At 38.1% G+C, this 25,676-nt stretch overlaps 1 protein-coding gene across 16 annotated transcripts in view; it reads right to left on the bottom strand.

Moving 5' to 3' along the window:
- EIF4G3 (eukaryotic translation initiation factor 4 gamma 3) overlaps nt 1-25,676 on the bottom strand; it is a 316,517-nt gene that overhangs the window by 218,555 nt on the left and 72,286 nt on the right. For all 16 annotated transcript variants that reach the window (XM_049617900.1, XM_049617884.1, XM_049617888.1 and 13 more), the window contains one exon: nt 16,679-16,754. Coding sequence is in view for 14 of the 16 variants with exons in the window: in XM_049617884.1 (XP_049473841.1) it covers nt 16,679-16,754 (76 nt within the window). In the remaining 2 variants the exon portion in view is untranslated. The remainder of the gene's footprint in view (nt 1-16,678; nt 16,755-25,676) is intronic.

Here is a 25,676-nt window from a genome sequence, read left to right as displayed (position 1 = left end):
CTCAAAAATAAATAAACCTTAAAAAAAAAAAAAAGGAAAAAAAAAGTCCTGATCCTAAAAAAAAGTTGAGTATTGAATTTATTGCTTTTAACCTCATCAGTGAGAGGTTAACAAAAAGAAGGCAGCTTCCCACACACTAAAGGTAGTACTTCACATGAACTGTGAAGTCCTATAGACCTGTATTCAAATTATACATCTTTAAGTCCACTTCCTTATTTATAAATGAAAAGTTGTCCTCAGGATTATTAAACAGTTTAGTGCATGTACAGCACTTAGCAGTGCCTGGGACACAGTAATCGCTCAACAAATGTTAACGATCCATCTGAATTGAAATCCTGCCTTTATATATACTAGCCAGAGAAACTTGGGCAAGACTCTTCAACTCTGTGCCTGCTTCCCCAGCTAATAAAAGGGACATGATTATACTTACCTCATACCTTTGTTATAAGGATTAAATGAGAAGATACAAGTAAAGTGCACAGAATAGTGTCTGGTGCATAGTAAGTGCTTAGTAAGTGTCACATCACCAGTAAGTGATAATGAAGAAAATGTTCTATAACTATTCCATCAGTTTTCTCATGGTCAACTCCTCTGATCAGGTTTGGTGAATTTTTATATGTATTTCATGACTTATTACATCATGGAGCAGTACTATCATCATCCACTTTAAAGGACTTAACTGGAATATGTTCACTTATCCCCACTTCCACTAAGACCCAGTCCAAACCTTCTGCCCATTCATCTAGCCATCTTCTTCCTCTGATGAACAGTTACAGTCATGCTCCACTCTTCCAAGTACTTCTTCCTAATGAGAAGCCATGATAACTCTACCAATAAATGTTACTTGCGATTTACTTACATATACTTGTTCTAATTTATATGGTCATTAATGGGTCCTTCTCATTTTCCAATATGTACATAAAATAACATTTTAACATCATGCTGGTAAAATGAGAACCCTTAAAGACAAGAATCACAGTATCCACCATCATTTTCCGTATTATCTTTTTTTTTTTTTTTTTTTTTAAAGTAGGCTCCATGCCCAGCATGGAGCCCAGTGTGGGGCCTGAACTCACAACAGTGAGATCAACACCTGAGCTGAGATCAAGAGTTGGACGCTCAACTGAGGGAGCCACCCAGGTGCCCCTGTCTACCCCTATTATCTGACACAAAACCTTGAACACAGTTTTCATTCAATAAACATTTACTACTTTAAATCTGTCTCAATTATCCTGTATAACTCTGCCACATTACCAATATTTAAGCCCCAATACCAAGCTCCCAGAGGCCAGAGGCTTTTTCAGTTGTATTTATAATGCTACAGTAGGGGCACGTGGATGGCTCAGTCAGTTAAGCACCTGATTTCGGCTTAGGTTGTGATCTCACGGTTTGTGAGTTTGAGCCCCATGTTGGGCTCTGTGCTGACAGCTCAGAGCCTGGAGCCTGCTGCAGATTCTGTGTCTCCCTCTCTCTCTGCCCCTCCCCCCCTCGCACTCTGTCTCTGTCTCTCTCTCAAGACTAAACAAACTTTTAAAAAAATTCTACAGAAAAGAAACTTCAAACATGTTTTAAATATTACAACAAATAAACAAACCTATATTTAGAAAAGAAAGGAAATACAGAAAAAAGACTCAATCCAATTGACAGGTACATTTTTTTAATGACTGCTTATTTTTGAGAGAGAAAGAGCGAGAGAGAGAGAGAGAGAGAGAGAGAGAGAGCAAGCGAGCAGGGGAAGGGCAGGGAGAGGGAGACACACAATCTGAAGTAGGCTCCAGGGTCTGAGCTGTCAGCACAGAGCCCGACATGGGACTCAAACCCACGGACCATAAGAGATCATGACCTGACCCGAAGCTGGCCACATAACCGACTAAGCCACCCAAGCACCCCAACAGGCATAATTTTTAACAACAATAACAAAATATAGCAGTAAGAGCATTAGCCTTTCCTAAGTACAGTATCTGATACTGACTATGGGATTTACTTAAAGAAAGGAGGGTGATGTTAGTGACAGGTAAGAATGAGGTTTTTGGTGTTTTTTTAATGTTTATTTATTTTTGAGAGAGAGAGACAGAGCACAAACAGGGGAGGGGCAGAGAGAAAGGAAGACACAAAAACTGAAGTGGGCTCCAGACTCTGAGCTGTCAGCACAGACCCCGATGCGGGGCTTGAACTCACGAACTGAGACATCATGACCTGAGCTGAAGTCAGGCGCTCAACCGACTGAGCCACCCAGGCACCCCAGAATGAGGTTTTTATAAAAGTAAAACTTTCTGAAGATGTTAGTAAAAGGTGAGCCCAAGAAAAATAAGGAAATGATGAAATATATTCAGTCTTGGATAGCTTATACATTTTTATAATATTCAGTCCAAGGTGATCTCTCAAAATAACATAAGGTTCAGGGCTGGTTGGCTCAGTCACTGGAGCATCTCTGTCTCTTGATTTTGAGTTCAAGCCCCACGCTGGGTGTAGAGTACTTAAAAAAAAATAATGATACAAGGCTTACACTCAGCTGACTCTATGATCCAGCAATCCCACTTCTGAGTATACATCCAAAAGAAATGAAAATAAGATCTCAGAAAGATAACTGCACTCCATGTTTACTGCAGCACTATTCACAATAGGCAAGATCACAGAAACAACTTCAAAACCCGTCAAGAGATGAATGGATAAAGATGTGACGTACATAAACACACACACACACACACACACACACACACAAATTATTACTCAGCCATAAGAAAAAAGAAGTAAATGTGCCAATTGCAACAATATGAATGGGCTGTGAAGGCATTATGCTAGGTGAGGTAAGTCAAACAAAGAGAAACACTGTATGATAGTACTTCTATGTGGAACATGAAACAGTCAAAACTCATAGAAATAAAGTAAAGAATGGTAGTTACCAGGGGCTGGGGGTTGAGGAACTGGGGAAATGTTGATCAAAGGGTACAAATTTGCAGTTAAAAGATGAATACATTCTGGGGATCTAATGCACAGCACTGTGGATTATACTTAGCAATATTATATTATACACTGGAAAATTGTTAAAAACTAGATTTAAATGTTTTCACCACAAAAAAGAAATGGTAATTATGTGACATGATGGAGTTGTTAGCTAAGGTAATTGTGGTAATCATATTGCAATACGTAAGTATATAAAATCAAAAGGTTGTATGCCTTAAATTTGTAATGCTACAAGTCAATTACGTTTCAATAAAAAAATAAATCACTTGGAAATAAAAGTGACACAAACCTTAGCTCATCTGACTACCTTTCTATAGTACCAATTTTGGTAACCTTTTTTCCTAATAATTTATAAAAATGGGATAATAATCTCTAATTACAATAACTTCTGGACAACATTGTTAAAATTATATTATTTTGAACAAAAATTCTGCATGGAATTGCTAAAAATAAAACAATATGCCTAACAATATGGCAGTGACTAACTAAAAAGAAGAAATATAAAACAAGTTAACACTATTTAACACGTGGGTAATGACACTATGTCTTTTATCCCCTAATTTTGCTAGGTTTCTATAAGGTACCTTTATTAGTTTATTAAAGGAAAGAGCTTACTTTCCTATTGTAATTTAGACATTCCAAAAACCATCCTGTGCAGTAAATCCTGAAGTCTTAAAAGCCGCATTATTAAAATGGAAAACACAAACATTTCATCTACCCTAACATTAAGCTTGTCGAGGTATCATTTCAAAGGCATCGTAAGAGCAGTCAGTAGTTGGCTGGTTCTTGTACCAGTGGTAAAAGTAGAGTGGTGATGGGGCAGCAGTTGCTGCAAAGAATCTGAATGATTACATACCAGGCTTTACCAGTTTTAAATAGATTGGTCTTACTCAACTTCCATAATGACCTTTTGAGATGAATGTAATAATTATCTTCATTTTGCTAATGAGGAAGGAAACTAAGGTACAAACAACTTAACTTGCTCAATGAGACACAGCTGCTCATGTGAAAGCACCAGGAACTGAATTCATCTGGTATCATTCCGGAGCCATTTAGCCACTTTTAACCACTATCCATTCTGCTGCCCATGTAAACCGTGAATTCCAACTCATCGACTAACACAAGAAGTATCAAAGTATTTTTATAATTTAAATCTTAACATGTCATATCCATACATGAATGGCTCCAGCATGCCAAATAAAATACAAATGCCTGTTCAGAACCTTACAAAATTGGCATGATCTAGACTCTGTCACCCTCTAAAGCTGGTTTCCAATGATAACCACGATCTATTTAAATTTCAATTAACAAAAATTAAATAAAATTGAAAATTCAGCTCCTCAGTCACACTAGACATGTTTCAAGTGCCGAACGGGCATATTTTTTCTTAAGTCTGTTCATTTATTTTTGAGATAGAGAATGAGCAAGCACACGCAAGCGTGCACACAAGCAGGGAAGGGACAGAGGGAGGGAGAGACTCCCAAACAGGCTCCTCACTGTCAGCACAGAGCCCGACAAGGGGCTCGATCTCACAAACCCCGAGATCGTGACCTGAACCAACATGTCTAACAACATGGCTTCAACGACTGAGTCACCCAGCTACCCCTGAACAGACATGCTATTAACGGACGGCACCAGTTCTGAGCCTGCCATCTTGTGCTGTCTCCAGAGCACTGAGCTTCCCGCTACCAGGAGAGCTCTACTCTTCTACAAACTTTACTGTGCAAATCTGTTGGGGAGATTGACACACTTCCTCCCTATCCATTAAGGACTGAATTCTCCTCATGGTTCAGATATCTTAAAATGCCACCTTCTCAGGCTCATACCTAATTATAAATTACTCTTTCATTTTATATCATGTATATCTCCATATCTCCTTCAAAGCACTTACTATAATTTTTATTAATTTTTACTTTCATATCAATGGTTTTCTCCTATTCAACAAATACCAGCTGGATTGTTAACAATTTTAATAACGTTGCTAACATTTAGGGAGAATCGAAATCTGAGTTGCTCAGCAGTGGCATTATTAACATTTTGGGCTGGGAAGTTTTTGTTGTGAGGCTATCTTTGCACTTCGGGATGTTTAACTGCATCCTTTGTCTCTAGCCTTCAAATGTCACAAGCATTCATTCCCTTCTCCCTCCCCACCCCCATCAAATTGTGACAACCAAAACTGTCTCCAGATATTGCCAAATGTCCTCTGGAGGGAAAAGCATCTCCAGTTGAGAACCCCTGACCTAAATATTTCCAAGCGATTACAGAATTCTGAGTTGAACATTAAATCAAAGGCCAAAATTTAAAAAATAACTAAACACCAACAAATTGGATAACCTAGGTAAAATGGACAAATTCCTAGAAACACAAAATCTACCAGGATGAAATCATGAAGAAACAGAAAATCTGAATAGATGAATAATTAGTAAGGAAACTGAATCAGTACTCAAAACAATTACAAAACCAAAAGCCCTAGACTTTATGGCTTTATTGGAAAATGCTACCACACATGGAAAGAAGAACTAATACCAATTCTTCTAAAACTTTTCCTTTTTTTTTTCAATATATGAAATTTATTGTCAAATTGGATTCCATACAACACCCAGTGCTCATCCCAAAAGATGCCCTCTTCAATATCCATCACCCATACTCCCCTCCCTCCCACCCCCCATCAGCCCTCAGTTTGTTCTCAGTTTTTAACAGTCTCTTATGCTTTGGCTCTCTCCCACTCTAACCTCTTTCTTCTAAAACTTTTCCAAAAAAGTGAAGAGGAGGAAATACTTCCTAACTCATTCTATGAGGTTAGCATGATATTGATACCAAAAGCCAGATAAAGACACTGTAAGAAAACTATAGACCAATATCTCCTACAGGTATCAATGCAAAAATACTCAAAAACAAACAAACAAAAAACACCCTAGCGCCGTCAGGGTGTCTCAGTTGGTTATGAATCCGACTCTTAATTTCAGCTCAAGTCATGATCTCGTGGTCCTGAGATGAGCCTCTTGTTGGGCTCTGCACTGGGCATGGGGCCTGGTTATGATTCCCTCTTCTGGGAGCCTGGATGACTCAGTTGGCTAAGCGTGAACTTCAGCTCAGGTCATGATCTCACAGTACGTGGTTCAAGCTCCAAATCAGGCGCTGTGCTGACAGTGCGGAATCCACTTGGGATTCTCTCTCTCCCCCACCCCCCAACGTGCGCACGCACGCACACGCTCTCTCTCTCTCTCTCTCAAAATAAACAAACAAACAAAAAAATCAATCTGTGTAATACATCACATCAACATGAAGGAAAAAACCCACCTGATCATTTCAACTAATGCAGAAAAAGCATTTGACAAACTTTATCATTTCATGATAAATAAGACTCAACAAACTAAAAAAGGAAGGAAACCACCTTAGCATAATAAAAGCTATATATAAAAAACCCACACCAAATATTGTACTCAATGGCAAAAGACTGAAGCTTTTCCTCTAAAATCAGAAACAAAGCAAGGATGCTTGTGTTCACCACTTCTTTTCAACACAGTAATGGAAATCCTAGCCAGAGCAACTGGCAAGAGAAAGAAATAAAAGACAAACTGAAAAAGAAGCAAAATTATCTGTTTGAGATGATACGATCTTATATGTAAGACAACCCTAGGGATACCACCAAAAAACTCGCAGAACAATAAACGAATTCATTGAAGCAGCAAGATATGAAGTCAACACACACAAAATCAGGTGAATTTCTATACATGAACAGTGAACTATTAGAAAAGGAAATGAAGAAAATGATTCCATCTACATTAGCATCAGAAAAAATAAAATACATAGGAATTAACCAAAGAAGTCAAAGAATTCTACAGTAAAAACTATAAAACATGACTAAAAGAAATTAAAGACCTAAATGAATGAAAACACATCTCCTATTCATAGAGTACAAGACCCAATATTGTAAGATGTCCCTACTGCTGAAGTGATCTACAGATCCAATGTAATTCCTACCAAAATCCCAATGTTTTTTTCCAGAAACAGAAAAATCCATCTTAAAATTTATATGGAATTTCAAGAAAGCCCAAACAGACAAATCAATCTTGAAAAAGAACAGAAGGACTCAGTTTCTTTTTTAATTTTTTTTTAATATTTATTTATTTTTGGGAGACAGACACAGTGCAAGAAGAGGAGGGGCTGAGAGAGAGAGAATCTGAAGCAGGCTCCAGGTTCTGAGCTGTCAGCACAGAGCCCAACGCGGGGCTCGAACCCATGAAGCACAGAATCATGACCTGGGCCAAAATTAGATGCTTAACCAACTGAGCCGCCCAGACACCCCAACGGACTCAAACTTCCTGATTTCAAAACTTACTACAAAGCTATAGAAATCAAAACATGTGGTTTTGGCATAAAGACAGACATGTAGATCAATAGAAAAGAATAGAGAGCCGAAAAATAAATACTCGCACATATGCTCACATGATTTTCACAAAGAGTGCCAAGACCATTTAATGGGAAAAAGACAGTCTTTTCAACAAAGGGTGCTGGGAAAACTGGAAAACTACATGCCTTGAAAAAGAAGGAAATTCTGATACACACTACAATACGGATGAACACTGAAGACAGTAGGCTAAGTGAAATAAAGCAGTCACAAAAAGGGGCGCCTGGGTGGCTCAGTCGGTTGAGCGTTCAACCTCGGCTCAGGTCATGATCTCACGGTCTGTGGGTTCGAGCCCTGCGTCGGGCTCCATGCTGACAGCTCAGAGCCTGGAGCCTGCTTCGGATTCTGTGTCTCCCTCTCTCTGACCCTCCCCGTTCATGCTCTGTCTCTCTCTGTCTCAAAAATAAACGTTAAAAAAAAATAAAAATAAAAAACGGTCACAAAAAGATAACTACTACATAACTCCACTTACAGAAGGTATTTCTAGTAGTCCAAAGTCATAGAGATAGAAAGTAGAGTGGTGCTTTCCAGAGACTCAGGGGAGGGGAAAATGAGAAGTTGTTATAGAGTAGTGGCAGTTGTTGTAATAGGCAGTTTCAGTTTTAGAAGATGAAAAGACTTCTGAGGATGCATGGTGACAGTGGCTACATAACAATGTGAAAGTATTTAGCAACACTTAACTCTATGCTTTAAAATGATTAAGATGAGGGGAGCCTGGGTGGCTCAGTGGGTTAGGTGTCTGAATGTTGGTTTCAGCGCAGGTCATGATCTCAAGGTTTGTGGGATCGAGCCCCACATTGGGCTCCTGGCTGACAGCACATGGAGCCTTCTTGAAATTCTCCCTCTCCTCTCTCTCTGCCCCTCCTCATGCATGTGTCTGCGCTTTCTCTCTCTCAAAATAAATGAATAAACTTTAAAAAATTAACATAAAATAAAATGACTAAGATGGAGAAGCGCCTGGGAGGTTCAGCAGGTGAAGTGTCCGATTCTCGCATCTGTCTCTTGGTTTCGGTTCAGGTCATGGTCTCACGGTTTGTGGGTTCAAGCCCCACATCAGGCTGCATGCTCACAGTGCGGGCGGAGCCTGCTTGGGATTCTCTCTCTCTCTCTCTCTGCCCCTCCCCTGCTCGCTCTCTCTCTCTCTCTCTCTCTCTCTCAAAATAAATATTTAAAAACAAAAACAAAAAAAAGAGCACAGCTCTTGAACTTGAGGGGGGGGGGTACAGATTACTTAAATAAGTGAGTAAACAAACAGTTTAAAATATAAAACAGAGGTGCCTGGGTGGCTCAGTCAGTGGAGCATCCAACTTCGGCTCAGGTCATGATATCACAGCTTGTGTGTTCGAGCCCAAAGTCCGGCTCTGTGCTGACAGCTCGGAGCCTGGAGCCTGCTTCAGATTCTGTGTCTCCCCCCATGTCTCTCTGCCTCTCCCTGGCTCATGCTCTGTCTCTCTCTGTCTCTCTCTCTCTCGCAAAAATAAACATTTAAAAAATTAAGAATAAATAAATAAAATATAAATTTATTAGGATGGTAAATTTTAAGTTATGTATATTTTACCACAATTTTATTTAAAAATAAGGTACTATCTAAATGTGATTTCCATCTTTTATTTAAATTTCAAACACAAGAATCTGGATTTCTAACTATGGTCACCTATCAGCAATGCTACTGGAGAAAAGTGACAAGAATACTTGTAAAACTACCATGTTCTTACAACCACATCCTTTTTGTCACAACAATCAGGAAAATTTTATTCCTTCTCTATACTCCATAATGTAAAAATATTAAATAGGAAAAAAGAATAAAAGGCTTTTAAAAAGAAACTTATAAAACATTTCCGATTATTACATTCCTACAACTGAAAATGGGTACACAATTAAACGTTTGCTAATTTTATAAATGAAATATGACATCATGATTTCACCAACGCTAAACATTCTTACAGTCACTTAACCTGCTAATTTTCTCTTTTGTGAATTGCGAAACTGCACTTTTGACCTATCAAGTTAGAATGAAAATGAGAACACCTGAAACTCAAGACACAATGCAATGGAAACACTCCTATACTCTACAGCAACATAACCTGCCTTAACTATGTAACATGTCAAAAACATTAAGTATCTTTACACTGCGTTTATGTAAGGCTACTTTTGAAAATCTTAAATACGAAGTAATGCTATTTAAACAGAGACAAAAATATACATACATATATGTATATGTATAAATCACAAAATTATTTAAAACAGAAAATAAAGTGTTTAAGCCCAACACTGGTTTTTAAACGTACAGATTATGCAAATTAGGGTTCACCTCACTGACATGCTACAAACTAACGTTTATAATGTTTGCATTATGTGTTAACATGTTGTATTTAAACAACAACAACAACAACAACAACAACAACCAGGGTCCCTCGGTGGCTCAGTCAGTCGAGCGTTGGACTTCAGGTCAGGTCATGATCTCACAGTTCATGCGTTTGAGCCCCACATCAGGCTTGCTGCTGTCAGCACAGAGCCTGCTTTGGCTCCCCTGTCCGTGCTCTCTCTCTCTGACCCTCCCCCTGCTCGCACTCTCTAAAAATATACATTACAAAAAAAAAAAAAAAAAAACCACCAAATTGTATAATCATATGATTTATATTATGTTCAATAAAAACCAACTCCAGGGGCCCTGGGGTGACTCAGTCAGTTAAGCGTCTGAGTCTTGGTTTCAGATCAGGTCAGGATCCCATGTTTTGGAGATGGAACCCACATGGGGCTCCTGGGCTGGGTAGGGAGCCTGCTTGGGATTCTCTCTCTACTTCTTTCTATGCCCCTCCCCAACACGTGCTCTTTCTGTCTCTCACATATATAAATTTTTTTTAAAATGTATCCTTAGGGCGAAAAAGAATACATTGAACATGTGACTATCACAGCCCTGAATTTTTAACCTTTAGTTTACTTTTTCTAAAAAAATAATAAGTATAAAGATTACTTTTTCTCCCAAGAACAAGCTACTGATAAACACAGCATGGAAATATATTGAAACAATCTGAGTGACAAAAGGAAAATCAAAAAACAAAAGCCAACCAGTACCTACTACATTATTCCTTTTCCTATTATACTTTTTAATAAGTGTCTTGAGAATCCGTTCATCATTATACAAAGCAGACCAATGGCGGGGTGAGGGGGGGAGGGATGGAAAAGAAAGATTAGGAAGAAGGGAGGGAAGTTAAGAATGACGCATATATTAATTTTATCGATTGTGGCAAAGGTTTTCACGGGGGTATGTTAAACCTAACCACATTATACACTTTAAAGAGTATACTTTAAGTATATTTAAATCACAGGCACTATATATACTGTATATCAAATATATCTCAAGAAAGCTGTTTACAAAAATAAAGTCTACATAAATAAATCATCAGCTCAAGTGGTGTATTTACCATGGGGGAAAAAATGCATTGTTATTCTGTGCTGGATTACAGGACAATTAAGTAGATTTACATCTCACTAGAGTGTTGATCAACCCACGCTAAATTTTGTCTCTGTGCAGCTATCTCCATTGACATGTTGGCCAACTCAGTATTTATTAGTGACTTGAAAACAAACATAAACGTATGATCTTCTAATTAGATGACACAGAACTATAGGATGACAGAAACAAGACTTTAAAAGTATAAGCTGGCTGAAAAGGATTATGAAATGTTATCGCATTAAGGAATAATTCACTCAGATTTAATTATTTATAGGAATTCTGGAAAAGCAGTTAATAAGACAACTCTTATAATCTACCAGAATATGACTGCTGCTTTTTGTAGTCATTATTCCAGAAAATTCCAGTTTATTTCTGCAATTATATTAAAAATACTGGCTTACTAGTCATAAAATCTAATTTCTCTAAAGAAAATATGAAGCCAAAAACACACACAAGATGGTAAAATTTCAGTTTGTTTTTCATAAGTATGCTAATTGAGAGAGTTATTCATGAATATATTTCAAGTTACTGGCTCATTCCTTCAGTTTTGCCATTTCTTCTCTACCATGTAATATATACCTCTCTTACTAGAGTTTAAAAAATACTGGCTCTATTCTTTTTTTGTTCACATAATCAATCACTCTAATATAATAACGGTTAATAAGGTATAATAACAAAAGTATCCTTCCCATCCCAGAGAAACATTCCAGGGAGAAACTTATATAAATCAGGCTTAAGTAAATAAATAAATGATAATCAAGCTAAAACATGTAACTGAGTCCTCCTTTGGAAACTTCTTTGATTACCAGCAGAAAACCTACTAAAATGGCTGGCATAAGTGCATAAAGCCTGCATATCAGACACAAAAATGTAAAATCTTTGATTGTATAATTGTTTAAGACTGGCCAGGATTCATTTTTTTGTCTTTCAAGGAATTCAACCAACTCAATTAAAGTGACATATGGGCACCATGTGGTAAGGCAGGAGGAGGTGAAATGAGGGTTAGCCTTTATTTTATGACACAGAAACGATGCTAATGGACCCAGACACTAGAGAAACAGTAACCAATACGTAATCTTGGGGTTGAGAAAAGGGGGAATTAAGAATGTCAGAGCAGCTGGTCAGCCACTCTCCTACTCATTCAGTTAATGTGCACAACACTGTAAAACCAAGGCAGAAATTTAAATTGCTATGAATGGAAACTGATTACAAAAGTGAAGACTGCCATATTTTAAGGTAACTTTTTATTGCCTAAATAAAATCCCTCATCCTTCCAGAACAGGCAGTATATGTAATTGATGTACCCACTTTTTTAACTGATCGAAGGACTACATATATAACAGTAGCTTCAAACAGTAAAAGTCAACTTTGATCTAAGTAAAAAAATAAATTCAAAACCTTTGTTCCAAAACACGACATGTAAAATCTGTAGCAGGCACTGTGCTGTCACTCACAAGATAATCTCTCCAAAGTACTAAGTTTACAAAGTCACATGTCTTCATTTATGAGGAGTTTCAAAAACATGTCTATACTTTAGCTCAGTAACTTCATTTCTAGAACGTTATTCCAGAAAAATAACCCAAAATTCAGGAAAGACTTTAAATTCAGTAAGTTATTCCTAACAGGAAATTTAGAAACAACCTAACGTTTAACTTCTCACCAAAATAATGTTTAATTCTATTCATTCTTCTCGACAATAACCCTATTCCTGCCCCGGTGTTCATTTGTATACGGTACCACATTCATTCAGTTACTCAAAGCCAAATCCCTAACGTCCCCCTTCAGTCTTCTTCCTCCCACATCTCACATCCAAGCTACCACGATATCCTACTGCATCTATATACCAAATCCCACCACTAATCTTCTTCCGCTACCATCTTAGAGCAAGCCACCATCATCTATCTTCTGCCTGTTTTACTTGAACAATCACTTAACTCATCTTGTTTCCACTTCACCAACACAGCCACCTGCCCTAGTCACAGTCTGCTATCTACACAATAGCTACAGTCACCCTTTAAAAGGAAATTCAGATCTCCTGCTCTTAAGTTTCTAATGGCTTTCAATTACATTTAGATTATAATAATCCAAATTCTTACCATGCTAAACAATGCCCTATCTAATCGGATACTCCACACGCTTCTCTGAATTCTGTTGCCACCCTCTCTACTCCACACTAGTTTCCCTACAATTCTAAGATCACACGAAGCACCTTGCTATCTCTGGGCCTTTGATTTTTATTCTTTTTATCATTTATTTTTGTTTATTTTAGAGAGAGTGAGCAGGAGAGGGGGCAGAGGGAGAAAGAAGGGAGGAGAGAGAGACAGAATCTTAAGCAGACTCTCTGCAGACTCGGGACTCAATCCAATGACCCTGGGATCATGACCTGAGCAGAAACAAGAGACACTCAACCAACTGAACCACCCAGGCACCCCTCCCTGGACCTTTGCACTGCAGTTCTTTCTACTAGAAATGTACTTTCCCTAGAAATCTGCAAGACTCACTCCCTCACTTCTTACCTCTCTATTTATATGCCTTATTTAGATAGAACTTCCCCTGAGAGCCCAAGGAAAATCGGAGTCCAATCATTCTCTATCCCTTTATCATGCCTCATTTTCATCAAGGCTCTTATTACTACCCAAAACTATATTGTGCATATAGTTGTTTACTTTCCTTCTATCCCATGGAAAGGTACAGACTCTATGAGTATGGAGGGTTTGGTTTACTCACTACTACATTCCCAACACCTACACAGTACCTGACACACATTAAAAGCTTGAGATATATTTGTCAAATGTTGACTGAATACTACATTCTTGTTAAAAAAAAAAAAACAAAACAAGAGAAAGCCATTTATTATTTAAGACATGTTTCAAATAGCAAAGGAAAAGCTAACATTATAATATAAACTGACAAAATATAATAAAGTATCTTATACAGAGCCTACAACACAGAAAAAAAAGACAAAGGAAACTATATAAAAAAAATGGTTATAGTAGATGCCTCTAGAAATCACTTAACATTACTAAAAATTTTCATTTTCTTCTTTTACCTATCTTAACTGTGAAAAATAACTGAATGGCAAAGCTGCCTTTATGCTCAGGACTAACAAAACAAACAAAACCCTCTGGTCTATAGAAAGTTTATGCTAGAAAAAAACTTGGAAGGTTATTTTTCTTTCTTTCATTTATTTATTTTGAGGGACAGAGAGAAAGCAAGAAAACAAGTACAAGCAGGGGAGTGGAGAGAGAGAAAGAGAAAGAGAGGAGAGGATTCTGACTCGGGGCTCGAGCTCATGAACCACAAGATCTTGACCTGAGCAGAAACCAAGACTGATGCTTAACCCAATGAGCCACCCAGGTGTCCCTCTAAAGGTTATTTTTCCATGTAAATTGAAGTTTCTCAATTACTAAGAAGATCAAGCAATTTGTTATACGAACTGAGTCCATTTTAAGAGTCAAGGGGTTCAAAAAGTAATTTACAAGTGTTAACTGATCTACACTAGGAATAAACTGAGATTTATTTCAGGGAAACCATCCTACCCATTCATGCACAATAGAGTTCTAACTCTTTAGGACAATCTTCAAACCTCCCAAACCCATCTATCGCACCTCTACTTCTGCTACAAAGCCTAGCACATATGCCACACTAAGCTGACTACTGGCCATTCCATTAAGAATGCCTCTGAATTTTAACTTCCTAGAAGGTTTTTTGCTCCCCTACTCTGCCTAGAGAAATCCTATACCTTCCAGCTTAGTGCCACTTCCTCAGTGAAGTGACTTCTTCCTTTCCCATATATAGTATCTTTTTCTCTCTTATCAAAGGTTCTTAGGGGCGCCTGGGTGGCTCAGTGGGTTCAGCATCCGACTTCGGTTCAGGTCATGATCTCATGGTTTGTGGGTTTGAGTCCCCCATCAGGCTCTGTGCCGACAGTTCAGGGCCTGGAGCCTGATTGGGTTCTGTGTCTCCCCCTCTCTCTGCCCCTGGCCTGCTCACACTCTGTCTTTCTCTCAAAAATAAACATACATTAAAAAAATTAAAAGAAAAAAAAGGTTCTTACCCTTGGGCCGATGAGTGGCCTAATAATCTTTGTGAAATTTTGAAATTATATGTAGATACTGGGTATATGTTGTTTTTTGAGAAGAAAGCACTGTGACTACACTCAAGATTGTAAAAGTAATTCATAACCCAAAAGGATAAGAATCATTGCTTTATCATGCCACTTTAGATTACAATTATTTATTTACTCCTCTTTCTCACTACTCTGTGAGGTTTTTCTAAGTTTATTATCTTGAGAGTGAGAGACAGAGAAAGAGAGTGCACGCGCGCACACACCCAACTGGGAAAACGGAAGAGAGAGGGAGAGAGAGTCCCAGGCAGACTCCTCACTGTCAGTTCAGCGACTGATGCAGGGCTCGAACTCACAAACCATGAGATCATAACCTGAGCTGACATGAGACACTTAACCGACGGAGCCGCCCAGGTGCCCCACTCTGTGAATTTCTTTTAAAGCACCTTATCGATATGGTAAGGAATAAATGGTATGATGAACTGAAATGTTTAAAAGCTAGGTCTGATTGCTCAGTTTTCCCTAAATTCCCTTAGGCTCACTTTAAGACACCTGAAATCCGCTTCTAATTTTATTACCTTCATCCTCTAACTTTTAAATTTCCCTCCATTTATGAATTTGAATCAATCATTTAACATAAAAAGTTTAACTTCCTAGGGGCGCCTGGGTGGCTCAGTCCATTAAACATCGACTTCAACTCAGGTCCTGGTCTCAAGGTTTGCGAGTTCGAACCCTGCTTCGGGCTGTCTGCTGTCTGTGCAGAGTCCGCTTTGAATCTTCGGTCTCGCTCTCTCTGCTCCACCCCAACTCTCTCAAAATTAAATGTAAAAAATTAAATTTCCTGGATTAAAACCAATGTTCTCAGGGGCGCCTGGGTGGCTCAGTCGGTTAAGCGTCCGACTTCGGCTCAGGTCATGATCTCGCGGTCCGTGAGTTCAAGCCCCGCGTCGGGCTCTGTGCTGGCAGCTCAGAGCCTGGAGCCTGTTTCAGATTCTGTGTCTCCCTCTCTCTCTGACCCTCCCCCGGTCATGCTCTGTCTCTCTCTGTCTCAAAAATAAATAAACGTTAAAAAAAAATTAAAAAAAAAAAAAACAACCAATGTTCTCATTTCTAAACTTTTTGAATTTTGTTATGTAATCAAAGGGAAAAAGAAAAACTTTTGAAATTAAAAAAAGTAAAATAAAAAAAATTTTTTTTAAATATCCAAAAAGAGGGGCGCCTGGGTGGCTCAGTAGGTTGAGCGACCAACTTCGGTTCAGGTCATGATCTCGCAGTTTGTGGGTTCAAGCCCCGCATCAGGCTCTGTGCTGACAGCTTGCTCAGAGCCTGGAGCCTGCTCCGGATTCCGTCTCCCTTTCTCTCTGCCCCTGCCCCTCTCACACTCTGTCTCTGTCTCTCTCAAAAATAAATAAACATTAAAAAACAAAACAAACCAACACTTTATCCAAAAAGAAAATTAAAACTCAATATCCTAAAAGAATCACAAGACAAGGACAGAGGTAGATTTATGGAAAGATGAAAAAATAGAAAAAAAGGTGACAGGTGTATGAGCCAATCTATCTTAAGACAATGCTTGTTTCATATTCACTTATTAAATTAAGATGATGGGGGGAAAGACCTAGTCACCCTTCTTATATTATATACACCTATTTCAGTTCAGGATTTTCATTTAATTTTTGCCAAAAACCTTTCACATGTCATTCAAACCAACACTGTTGTGACATCAAACGCTTATGTGCAAGAAGTTACCCAATACGACCAGCAACCATGAGGTACTCACCGTGCTATACACTGCCGGGACAGCGGGAGTGAAGAGTCGATCCTCGAGAGGCTGCTGTGCAGGTCCTCTAGGAATTCTAGAAGAGTGAGTTAAGGATAAGAGAACTCAAAAATGCCTTGCTGTAGCATTAGCAAAAAATTACCATCCTAAGATTCTGTCCATGACCCAAGTTTTGTCACGTAATTACTAAGGCTACTCATTTACTTCTCCACAAAAACGGAAAACAAATATTTCAAATTTCTTCATGTAATCAGATCAATCTCTCCAAGTGATTCCCATGATAAACGTTCCATGGCAACTCAAAACAAACAAGCCTCCACACTTTAGGTCCATGATGAGAACCTACCACCTTTATTTTCTAGAGAAAAAGACTAAGGAAGTATGAGCAGGACAGCCAGAAAGATACATGTAAATTACTGAAAAAGACACAGTCTCTTCTGCTAACTGCACAGGAATGACTAGTATAATTGTTTCCTGGTTTTTCTATTTTAGTTGCTTCTTTCCCTTCTCCATATTTCCCAACCAACTCATTAAAAAAAAAAAAAACAAAACCCACAATGGCTCTCCAGCATAACAATTAAAATATTCCAGCATGTGGCCAGGATATTGTTAAAAGACAAAAGACTATCATTTTACTCAGCTTCAAAAGTAAATGATGTGAGCTCCTTCCACCTGGTGATGAGAGATGATATTTCACCTCTCTAAGAATGTCAACAACAACAACAAAAAAGAACAGCAACCAAAAGATTAACAGCAATTCTCTCCACACAGTGGGATTACATAAGTGTATTGAATGTTTCCATAATAAAATTTTTGAGTCATTTAAATGTACTATTTAAGAGGACTAAAAATATAATAAACCCAAAATGAAACAGAATGCCTCCCTAAACCTAACAAGTACTTCAAATTTCTCCTATCATTTTCCTTTCTAATTCAATGAAACACTTTAGAAGACAAAATGCCAGCTACGATTAATAATTTTATATGAATGACCACAAGTTACAGAAATCTGAATCATTAAAAGTTCAATTCTTTATATGTAAGTAGCAACAGTTTGTTGAGGTGGGAGAGGGAAAATAAAGCAAAAACCATCCATGGTTTAGCCACTCAAAATCAGTAACACTGTACCAGTCTCTAGACAATTCTTTAAACTAACCACCTCAGACCACACAGTTCATCCCCTACACATAAGAAACTGATTTAAACTACTGCAAGAAATAACAAAACTAAAACATTTCATACAGGAGCTGCTTCTTTAAAACTTTATATATGTTTGCAATGTAGAAAGCATAAGGCTAATAATAAGGTCCGGGACAATAGTCCTTCATTATGAGCTTGTCGATTCTTTCAGAAAGAAGATTACCCTTGGCTGGAATAAAACTTTCTTTGAATTATAGTTCTGCACCGCGGTCACATGAATGGTGGAAAATATGAGGCCATTCCTTCTTCTGCAAAGCCAACGACTTTTGCTTCTTCTAGCTAAGGCTAATTCTCACCACATGAGAATAATCTCAAATGAGAGTTATTAGTACTATGCCCCCAAAAGCTGAGACATGCCATTTAAATCTTACAAAGGAAGGTTAGGGGTTCCTGATTTCTATTAGTTATTTTATTGCCTAACAATACAATTATGAGATTTGTAAAGAGGCAATCATATACTTGGCCAAGAGTCCCACTAACAAACATTCTTCTGGGCCACAAATAATGTTTATTTTGTTTATTTCACTCTCTGTAAACCACCAACAGAATACTACAGGTTGATAAATTGTTTCTTAAAAGAATGTTGAAGTAAAAATTCTTAATTTTAAAACAAAAACATAATTCTATAAAAACAAAAACTGAAAATACAAGTCAGGAGATCTGAATCTAAAACAGGCTGCAAGCCTAACCAACTACGTTGTCTTCACCGAACCATTCCAAAATACCTCTTATAAACAGAATCAGCAAGAAGTAACCTGCCCCAGTTAATAAGGCTAGGTACTCAGGCCAGATCAAGTCTTCCTGAATTCTAAAAACCACTCTCTTCCTATTATATCAATATGTCACGAACAGAATAATGACCACAACCTGGTCAAACTATGGTTGCCCCTACCTATATGACAAAACTAAATGAACAGTTCGTCTCATAGAAGAGTCAATGGAGTGTCACCCCAAAATTTCTAGAAAGTCCCAAATTCTTGGCTTAAACTGAATCATCTGCCCAATGGCAAATGTACACTTATTAATACAGACTTGGCAATTAATGTATCAAAGTCAGCTTATTTTACAGAGCATTTTTTTCCTATCACATATCTTCATAAATATGCTAAAAACCACTAAATTGTACACTTTAAAAAGTGTGAATTTTATGGCATGTGAGTTATATCTCAATAAAAAGTTTAACTTGTGGGGTGCGCCTGGGTGGCTCAGTTGGTTAAGTGTCCAACTTCAGCTCAGGTCACTATCTCGTGGTTCTTGGGTTCAAGCCCTGCGTCCAGCTCAGTGCTGACAGCTCAGAGCCTGGAGCCCGCTTCAGATTCTGTGTCTCCCTCTCTCTCTGCTCCTCCCCTGTTCATGCTCTGTAGCTCTCTCTCTCAAAAATAAGCATTAAACATTTTTTTTAATTTAACTTCCTATATTTTTGCTTCTTTGCAAGTAAGTTATTTAGCCCCTCTTTCCACTAAAAACAGCCTAAATAAACCAGACTGAAATAGGCACTAGGCATTTTCTCCATAAATAAGTTAATTCGAAGAAATGACGTGCATGTAAAGCTCTTTCACAACAACATACTTCCTCCTAATTCTGCCTGTAATTAAGCTTATTACCAGCTTTCACCAAGTACTGTATCTCCAGCATACATCACTGGATATTTACTTATTTACTTTTGAGCTCAAGGTAGCAAAAAAAAAAAAAAAAGGCTTCTCAGAGTACCACTTAAAATTCAAATTCAACTAATGAACAGTGATAATATGCATGTGCAGTGCTTCAGAATATGTTGTTTTTTTATTTTTTAAATCTCAACACTAAAACACAGTAGGCATACTCACTTGACATTTCTGCAGTTCAAACTACTATGGATTATACCATTAGGAAATATAAGGAAAATCATTAGCAAGACCAGAAGGATGGTATATAATAACTGAATTAAGATTCTAAATAGAAATACAAATGGAAAATATTTTTTTAATTCCGCACGTTCATTTTCTAATAAAAAATGTAAGAAATAAATAAAATTTGAAGACTTAAGAGTATTAAAGCACAACACACTCTAAATTGATTATTAAAGAACTCACTACATATGCTCCACATTAAATGTCAATTAGGCAGATACAAATTTTTCAAACACAAGATTTTGTCAAAGAAATCCAAAGATCAGTGAGATTATATAATGATCTGAATGTTTCCTGCTTATGTCAGGAAAGAAAGAAGGGACCAGTAATTTTTTAATTTACAGATGTGTACTGGGGGTGCCTGGGTGGCTCAGCCGGTTGAGCGACCGACATCGGCTCAGGACTTGATCTCACGGTTTTGAGTTTGAGCCCCGAGTCGGGCTGTGTGCTGACCGCTCAGAGCCTGGAGCCTGCTTCAGATTCTGTGTCTCCCTCTCTCGATGCCCCTCCCCCACTCATGCTCTGTCTCAGAAATAAATAAATATTTAAAAAAATTTTTTTTTAAACTTACAGATGTGTACTGAAATTTCATGAATGATGAACTCTCATTAGGATGAAGTTTCTTGCTCAATGGCAATTGTATCTGACCCTGAGTTTGACCTCTAGTCACTATCTCCTCAAAAGGTTTTATCTTGAGAAATTAGAAAATAATTAATGAAAATCAACAGAAATCTTCCTCCAGTATGCTAAAACACTAATGTTCCATTTACAACTCACAGCTGAATGTTCCTAAACTTTACCCCAATCCATTATAAGAAAAGCTAGGGGCGCCTGTGTGGCTCAGTCGGTTAAGCATCCGACTTCTGCTCAGGTCATGATCTCATAGCTTGTGAATTCGACCCACACGTCGGGCTCTGTGCTGTCAGCACCAAGCCTGCTTTGGATCCTCTGATCCCCCCTCTCTGCCCCTCCCCTGCTTGCTCTCTCTCTCTCAAAAATAAATAAACACAGGGGTGCCTGGGTGGCTCCCTCGGTTAAGCGCCCGACTTCGGCTCAGGTCATGATGTCATGGTTCTTGGATTTGACCCCCACGTTGGGCTCTGTGCTGACAGCTCAGAGCCTGGAGCCTGCTTCGGATTCTGTGTCTCCCTCTCTCTCTGCCCCTCCTTTGCTCATGCTCTGTGTCTCTCTCTGTCTCTCAATAATCAATAAATGTTTAAAAAAAAAACAAAACTTTTTTTTTTTTAAGAAAAGCTACTCTCCCAAATCAATGCTCACCATAAGCAATATTTATAGTTACAACCTCAAGTTATTATTGCCTCACTGAAAGTGAAAGCAAGGGTACAAATCCCATTGCACAAATTACTTTAGAGAAGACACAGGAAACCGATTTCAGGAGATAAAAACAAATAAATGAAAAAGATCTTTTTCTACATTATTTCTTATTTAAGCTTTATGGCAATACGGTAATATCAGTCAATTTACACCTTTCTCCACTTTCTCTTTTTTTGTTGGGATTTTATTTTCAAGTAATCTCTACAACCAGCGTGGGTCTCAAACCTACAACCCGAGATCAAGAGTTGCATGCTCTACTGACATGCCAGGCATCCCTCCTTCTTCAAATAGAGTTTTGATAACAATAAAGGAAGAGAACATGTATAACATAAAAGGATAAGGGCAGAATTTCTATACTACACTCTTTTCACATACAATTGCTTTGGAAATAGCTACATTCCATTTGGTATTATTTCCATTTAATTAATTAACATTAAATATATTAATATTGAATATAAATTCCATTTAATATTAATATAAATATCCCATTAAGGGAAATACTCTTTAAAAATTAAAGAAATGCAATTTAAATAAACTAGCATATCTTGAAAATAAACCCTAAAAAAACAAAATTTAACCTACCTTTATAAAGGAGATGCACTAGCCAAAACTGGAAAAACACACTGTCTACATAAATGTAATTATAAGAAGCAATCCCATGTCACTGTTTATCACACAGAAAATTGTCCAGATTAATTCAGAATGTTTCAAAAAAATATTTTAAGAGTCCAAAATTATATTATTTGAAGTGTTTGAGATGTGCTGCATATAGAAACTGACTAATTAGTTATAGAAAGCTAATATAAAAAATAACGCCCTCTTGCTCGGACAACTGAATAGACATGCAAAGGAATGATGGTGGATTGCTTACTTGACAAAAATTAACTCAAAGTAGATCAAAGACTTAAATGTAAAGGCTATAACTAGAAATTTTCAGAAGTAAACATGGAATAAATCTGCATGGCCTCATATTTGGCAATGGATTATTAGATACAGGAGCACCAAAATCAACAACAAAAGAATAAATCATACTTCAACAAAATTAAACAGTACTGTACATCAAAAGACACTACCAAGAAAATGGAAAGACAACACATAGAATAGGAAAAAATATTTGCAACTCTTATGTCTGATAAGAGATTTCTATCTAGGATATATAAAGAACTCTTACAATTCAAAAATAAAAACGCAAATAACCCATTATTTCAAGTGGAGAAAGGATCTGAAAAGACATTTCTCCAAAGAAGATCTACAAATGGGCAAAAAGCACATGAAAAGATGGTCAATATAATTAGTCAACCGGGAACCACAAATCAAAGCTGCAATGAGATACTACTTCATACCTACCAGGAAGGATGGCTATAATCAAAACGCCAGAGTCAGTGAGAGGACAGAGAACCCTCATATACTCCTGGTGGAAATGTGAATTGTGAAGCCACTCTGAAAAACGGTCTGTGACAGTTCCTCAAAAGTTTAAACACTGAGTTATCATATGACCCAGCAATTTCACTCTTGGGTATATACCCATGAGAAATGTAAACACATATCCTTGCAAAAACTTGCACATTAATATTTATTTACATGCACTATTATTCCTAATAATAAAGGTAGAAAGACCTCAACTGTGCATCAACTGATGAATGGAAAGCATAAAAAAAAATATTTGGCAAAAAAAAAAAAGAAGTACTAATACATGCCACAACATGGATGAATCTTGAAAACATGCTAAGTGAAAGTCACAGAAGACCACATATTACAGGATTCAATTTTTATGAAACGTTCAAAATAGGCTATAAAGACAGAAAGACTAGTAGTTGCTTAGGAGTAGAGAAAATGAAGAGGGAGGGAGCTGATAGCTAAGAGGAATGGGGTTCCTTTCTAAGGAGATAAAAATGCTCTAGAATTGACTGTGGAAATGGCTGCACACATCCGTAAATGCACTAAAAACCAGGGCATTGTACACTTTAAATGAGTCAATTTTACGATATGCATATTTTACCACAATAACGTTTTATTTAAAATAACCCTTTCCGGGGCGCCTGGGTGTCTCAATCAATTGAGTTTCCGACTTTGGCTCAGGTCATGATCTCACAGTTTGTGAGTTCAAGCCCCACGTCAGGCTCTGTGCTGACAGCTCAGAGCCTGGAGCCTGCTTAGGATTCTGTGTCTCCCTCTCTCTGTGCCTCTCCCCTGCTTGTGCGCGCGCGCTCTCTCTCTCTCTCTCTCTCTCTCAAAGATAAATTTAAAAAATAAGATGTAGGGGCGCCTGGGTGGCTCAGTTGGTTAAGCGTCCGACTTCAGCTCAGGTCACGATCTCGCGGTCCGTGAGTTTGAGCCCCGCGTCGGGCTCTGGGCTGATGGCTCAGAGCCTGGAGCCTGTTTCCGATTCTGTGTCTCCCTCTCTTTCTGCCCCTCCCCCGTTCATGCTCTGTCTCTCTCTGTCCCAAAAATAAATAAACGTTAAAAAAAAAATTTTTTTTTAAATAAAAAATAAGATGTAAAAAAAAATTTTTTTTTTAAAATAACCCTTTCCTACACTGGGAAAAGCTTCATAAAAGATAAGGACTAGGGGTGCTGGGTGGCTCAGTCAGTTGGGCATCCAACTTCGGCTCAGGTCATGATCTTACAGTTTGTGAGTCCCAACTCCACGTCAGGCTCTGTGCTGACAGCTCAGAGCCTGGAGCCCACATGGGGTTTTGTGTGTGTGTGTGTGTGTGTGTGTGTGTGTGTGTGTGTGTGTGTTGCCTCTCTCTCTCTCTGCCCCTACCCCGCTCATGCTCTCTCTCTCCTTCAAAGGTAAATAAACATTGTAAAAAATGAATAAAAAAGAAAGATAAGGACTAGAGCTATAGAAAACTGTGTATCAATAAGGGAAGCAAATTCCATAATGGAACCCTCAGAGGCTAACAGTAAAGTATCCTCAGCTAATTGCTACTTACATAGGTGATACCAAAGAAACAGTTCATCTCAAACCCAAGCATAAAACTGTGCTGAAGGGTGACGCCTGGGTGACTCAGTCAGTTATGTAACCCACTCTTGGTCTCGGCTCAGGTCATGATCTCATGGTTCATATGTTCAAGCTCCAAGAAGGGCTCTGCACTGTAGTGTGCATCCTGCTTGGGATTCCCTCTCTCTCTCTGCTCCTATTCGGCTTGTGCATGCACACGCTCTCTCTCTATCAAAATAAATAAATGAAGGCAAAAAACCCACAAAGCTGTGCTGATTAGATTAATGCATGTTATAATTAAAGATGAAACAGACAAGGGGCGCCTGGGTGGCGCAGTCGGTTAAGCGTCCGACTTCAGCCAGGTCACGATCTCGCGGTCCGTGAGTTCGAGCCCCGCGTCAGGCTCTGGGCTGATGGCTCGGAGCCTGGAGCCTGTTTCCGATTCTGTGTCTCCCTCTCTCTCTGACCCTTCCCCGTTCATGCTCTGTCTCTCTCTGTCCCAAAAATAAATAAAAAACGTTGAAAAAAAAATTTAAAAAAAAAAAAAAAGATGAAACAGACAAGACTAAATTAATTTAAAGTTGTGAAGCGTAGACCTCATAGACATCAAACATGTAAAATATGCCACAAAGAATGATAACCCCGAATGACTCTACTCAGCAAATACAGAAATCTCAGGGATCACAAGGTTAGTAACTCTGGACAAAAACAAAACAGGAACTGTATTCTCAAACCTAAACACTATGACAAATCTACCCTTGCTTTAACTTTGGAGTCTATAAAAAAAATTGTGTGTGTGTGTGTGTGTGTGTGTGTGTGTGTGTATATATAAGGACACCAATGTTCTATGAAAACCAAAATTTTCTTCACTGCTCTATATCATTTGCCATTGAAACTGCAGAGAAACAGGGGTGTCTGGGTGGCTCAGTCCGTTGAGCATCTGACTTCAGCTCAGGTCATGATCTCACAGCTCATGAGTTTGAGCCCCACGTTGGGCTCTGTGGTGACAGCTCAGAGCCTGGAGCCTGCTTCGGATTCTGTGTCTCCCTCTCTCTCTGCCCCTAACCCACTCACATTCTGTCTCTGTCTCTCTCAAAAATAAATAAACATTAAAATAAATAAGTAAATAAATAAAAAGAAACTGCAGAGAAATAAAACTAGCCATTTTATTCTTTCAATTCAATTTAATGTTGGACTGTTAATTTAGGTCCAAAATCCCTTACTGGAATTCAGAATTTTTCCAAAGATAGAAAGTTAATACAGTTGTTACATTATATAACATTTCCAGCAGGGTCTACGGGCAATACTCCTTAATGAAACACATTTATCTCTACTGCAAAATATATAAATATTCAAACTTCTGGCTTTCTGGCCAGAGTTTTTACTAATTTATGAGAAAAAATGAGTTTTCCAGTCACTTTTGATTTTGGAATTGCAAAGTGCAAACAGCCTATACCTTCTTTCCCATTGTGTTTCTGCACAAATCTGTTTCTAGAAACCACTATATGAATGTTAACAACTAGGGAACCATTAAACTGTATTTTTTTTTTTTACAAATCTGAAAACTTTAGTTTCAAAGTGCTTGGCCAGAAAAGCCCTTGCTCTGGCTCTGGTTTTCTACTAACTC

This window comes from Panthera uncia, assembly GCF_023721935.1.
Source record: "Panthera uncia isolate 11264 chromosome C1 unlocalized genomic scaffold, Puncia_PCG_1.0 HiC_scaffold_4, whole genome shotgun sequence".
Taxonomy (NCBI): domain Eukaryota; kingdom Metazoa; phylum Chordata; class Mammalia; order Carnivora; family Felidae; genus Panthera; species Panthera uncia.
The sequence above is the reverse complement of the archived record's forward strand: the minus strand, read 5'-3'. Positions and strand labels throughout refer to the sequence as shown.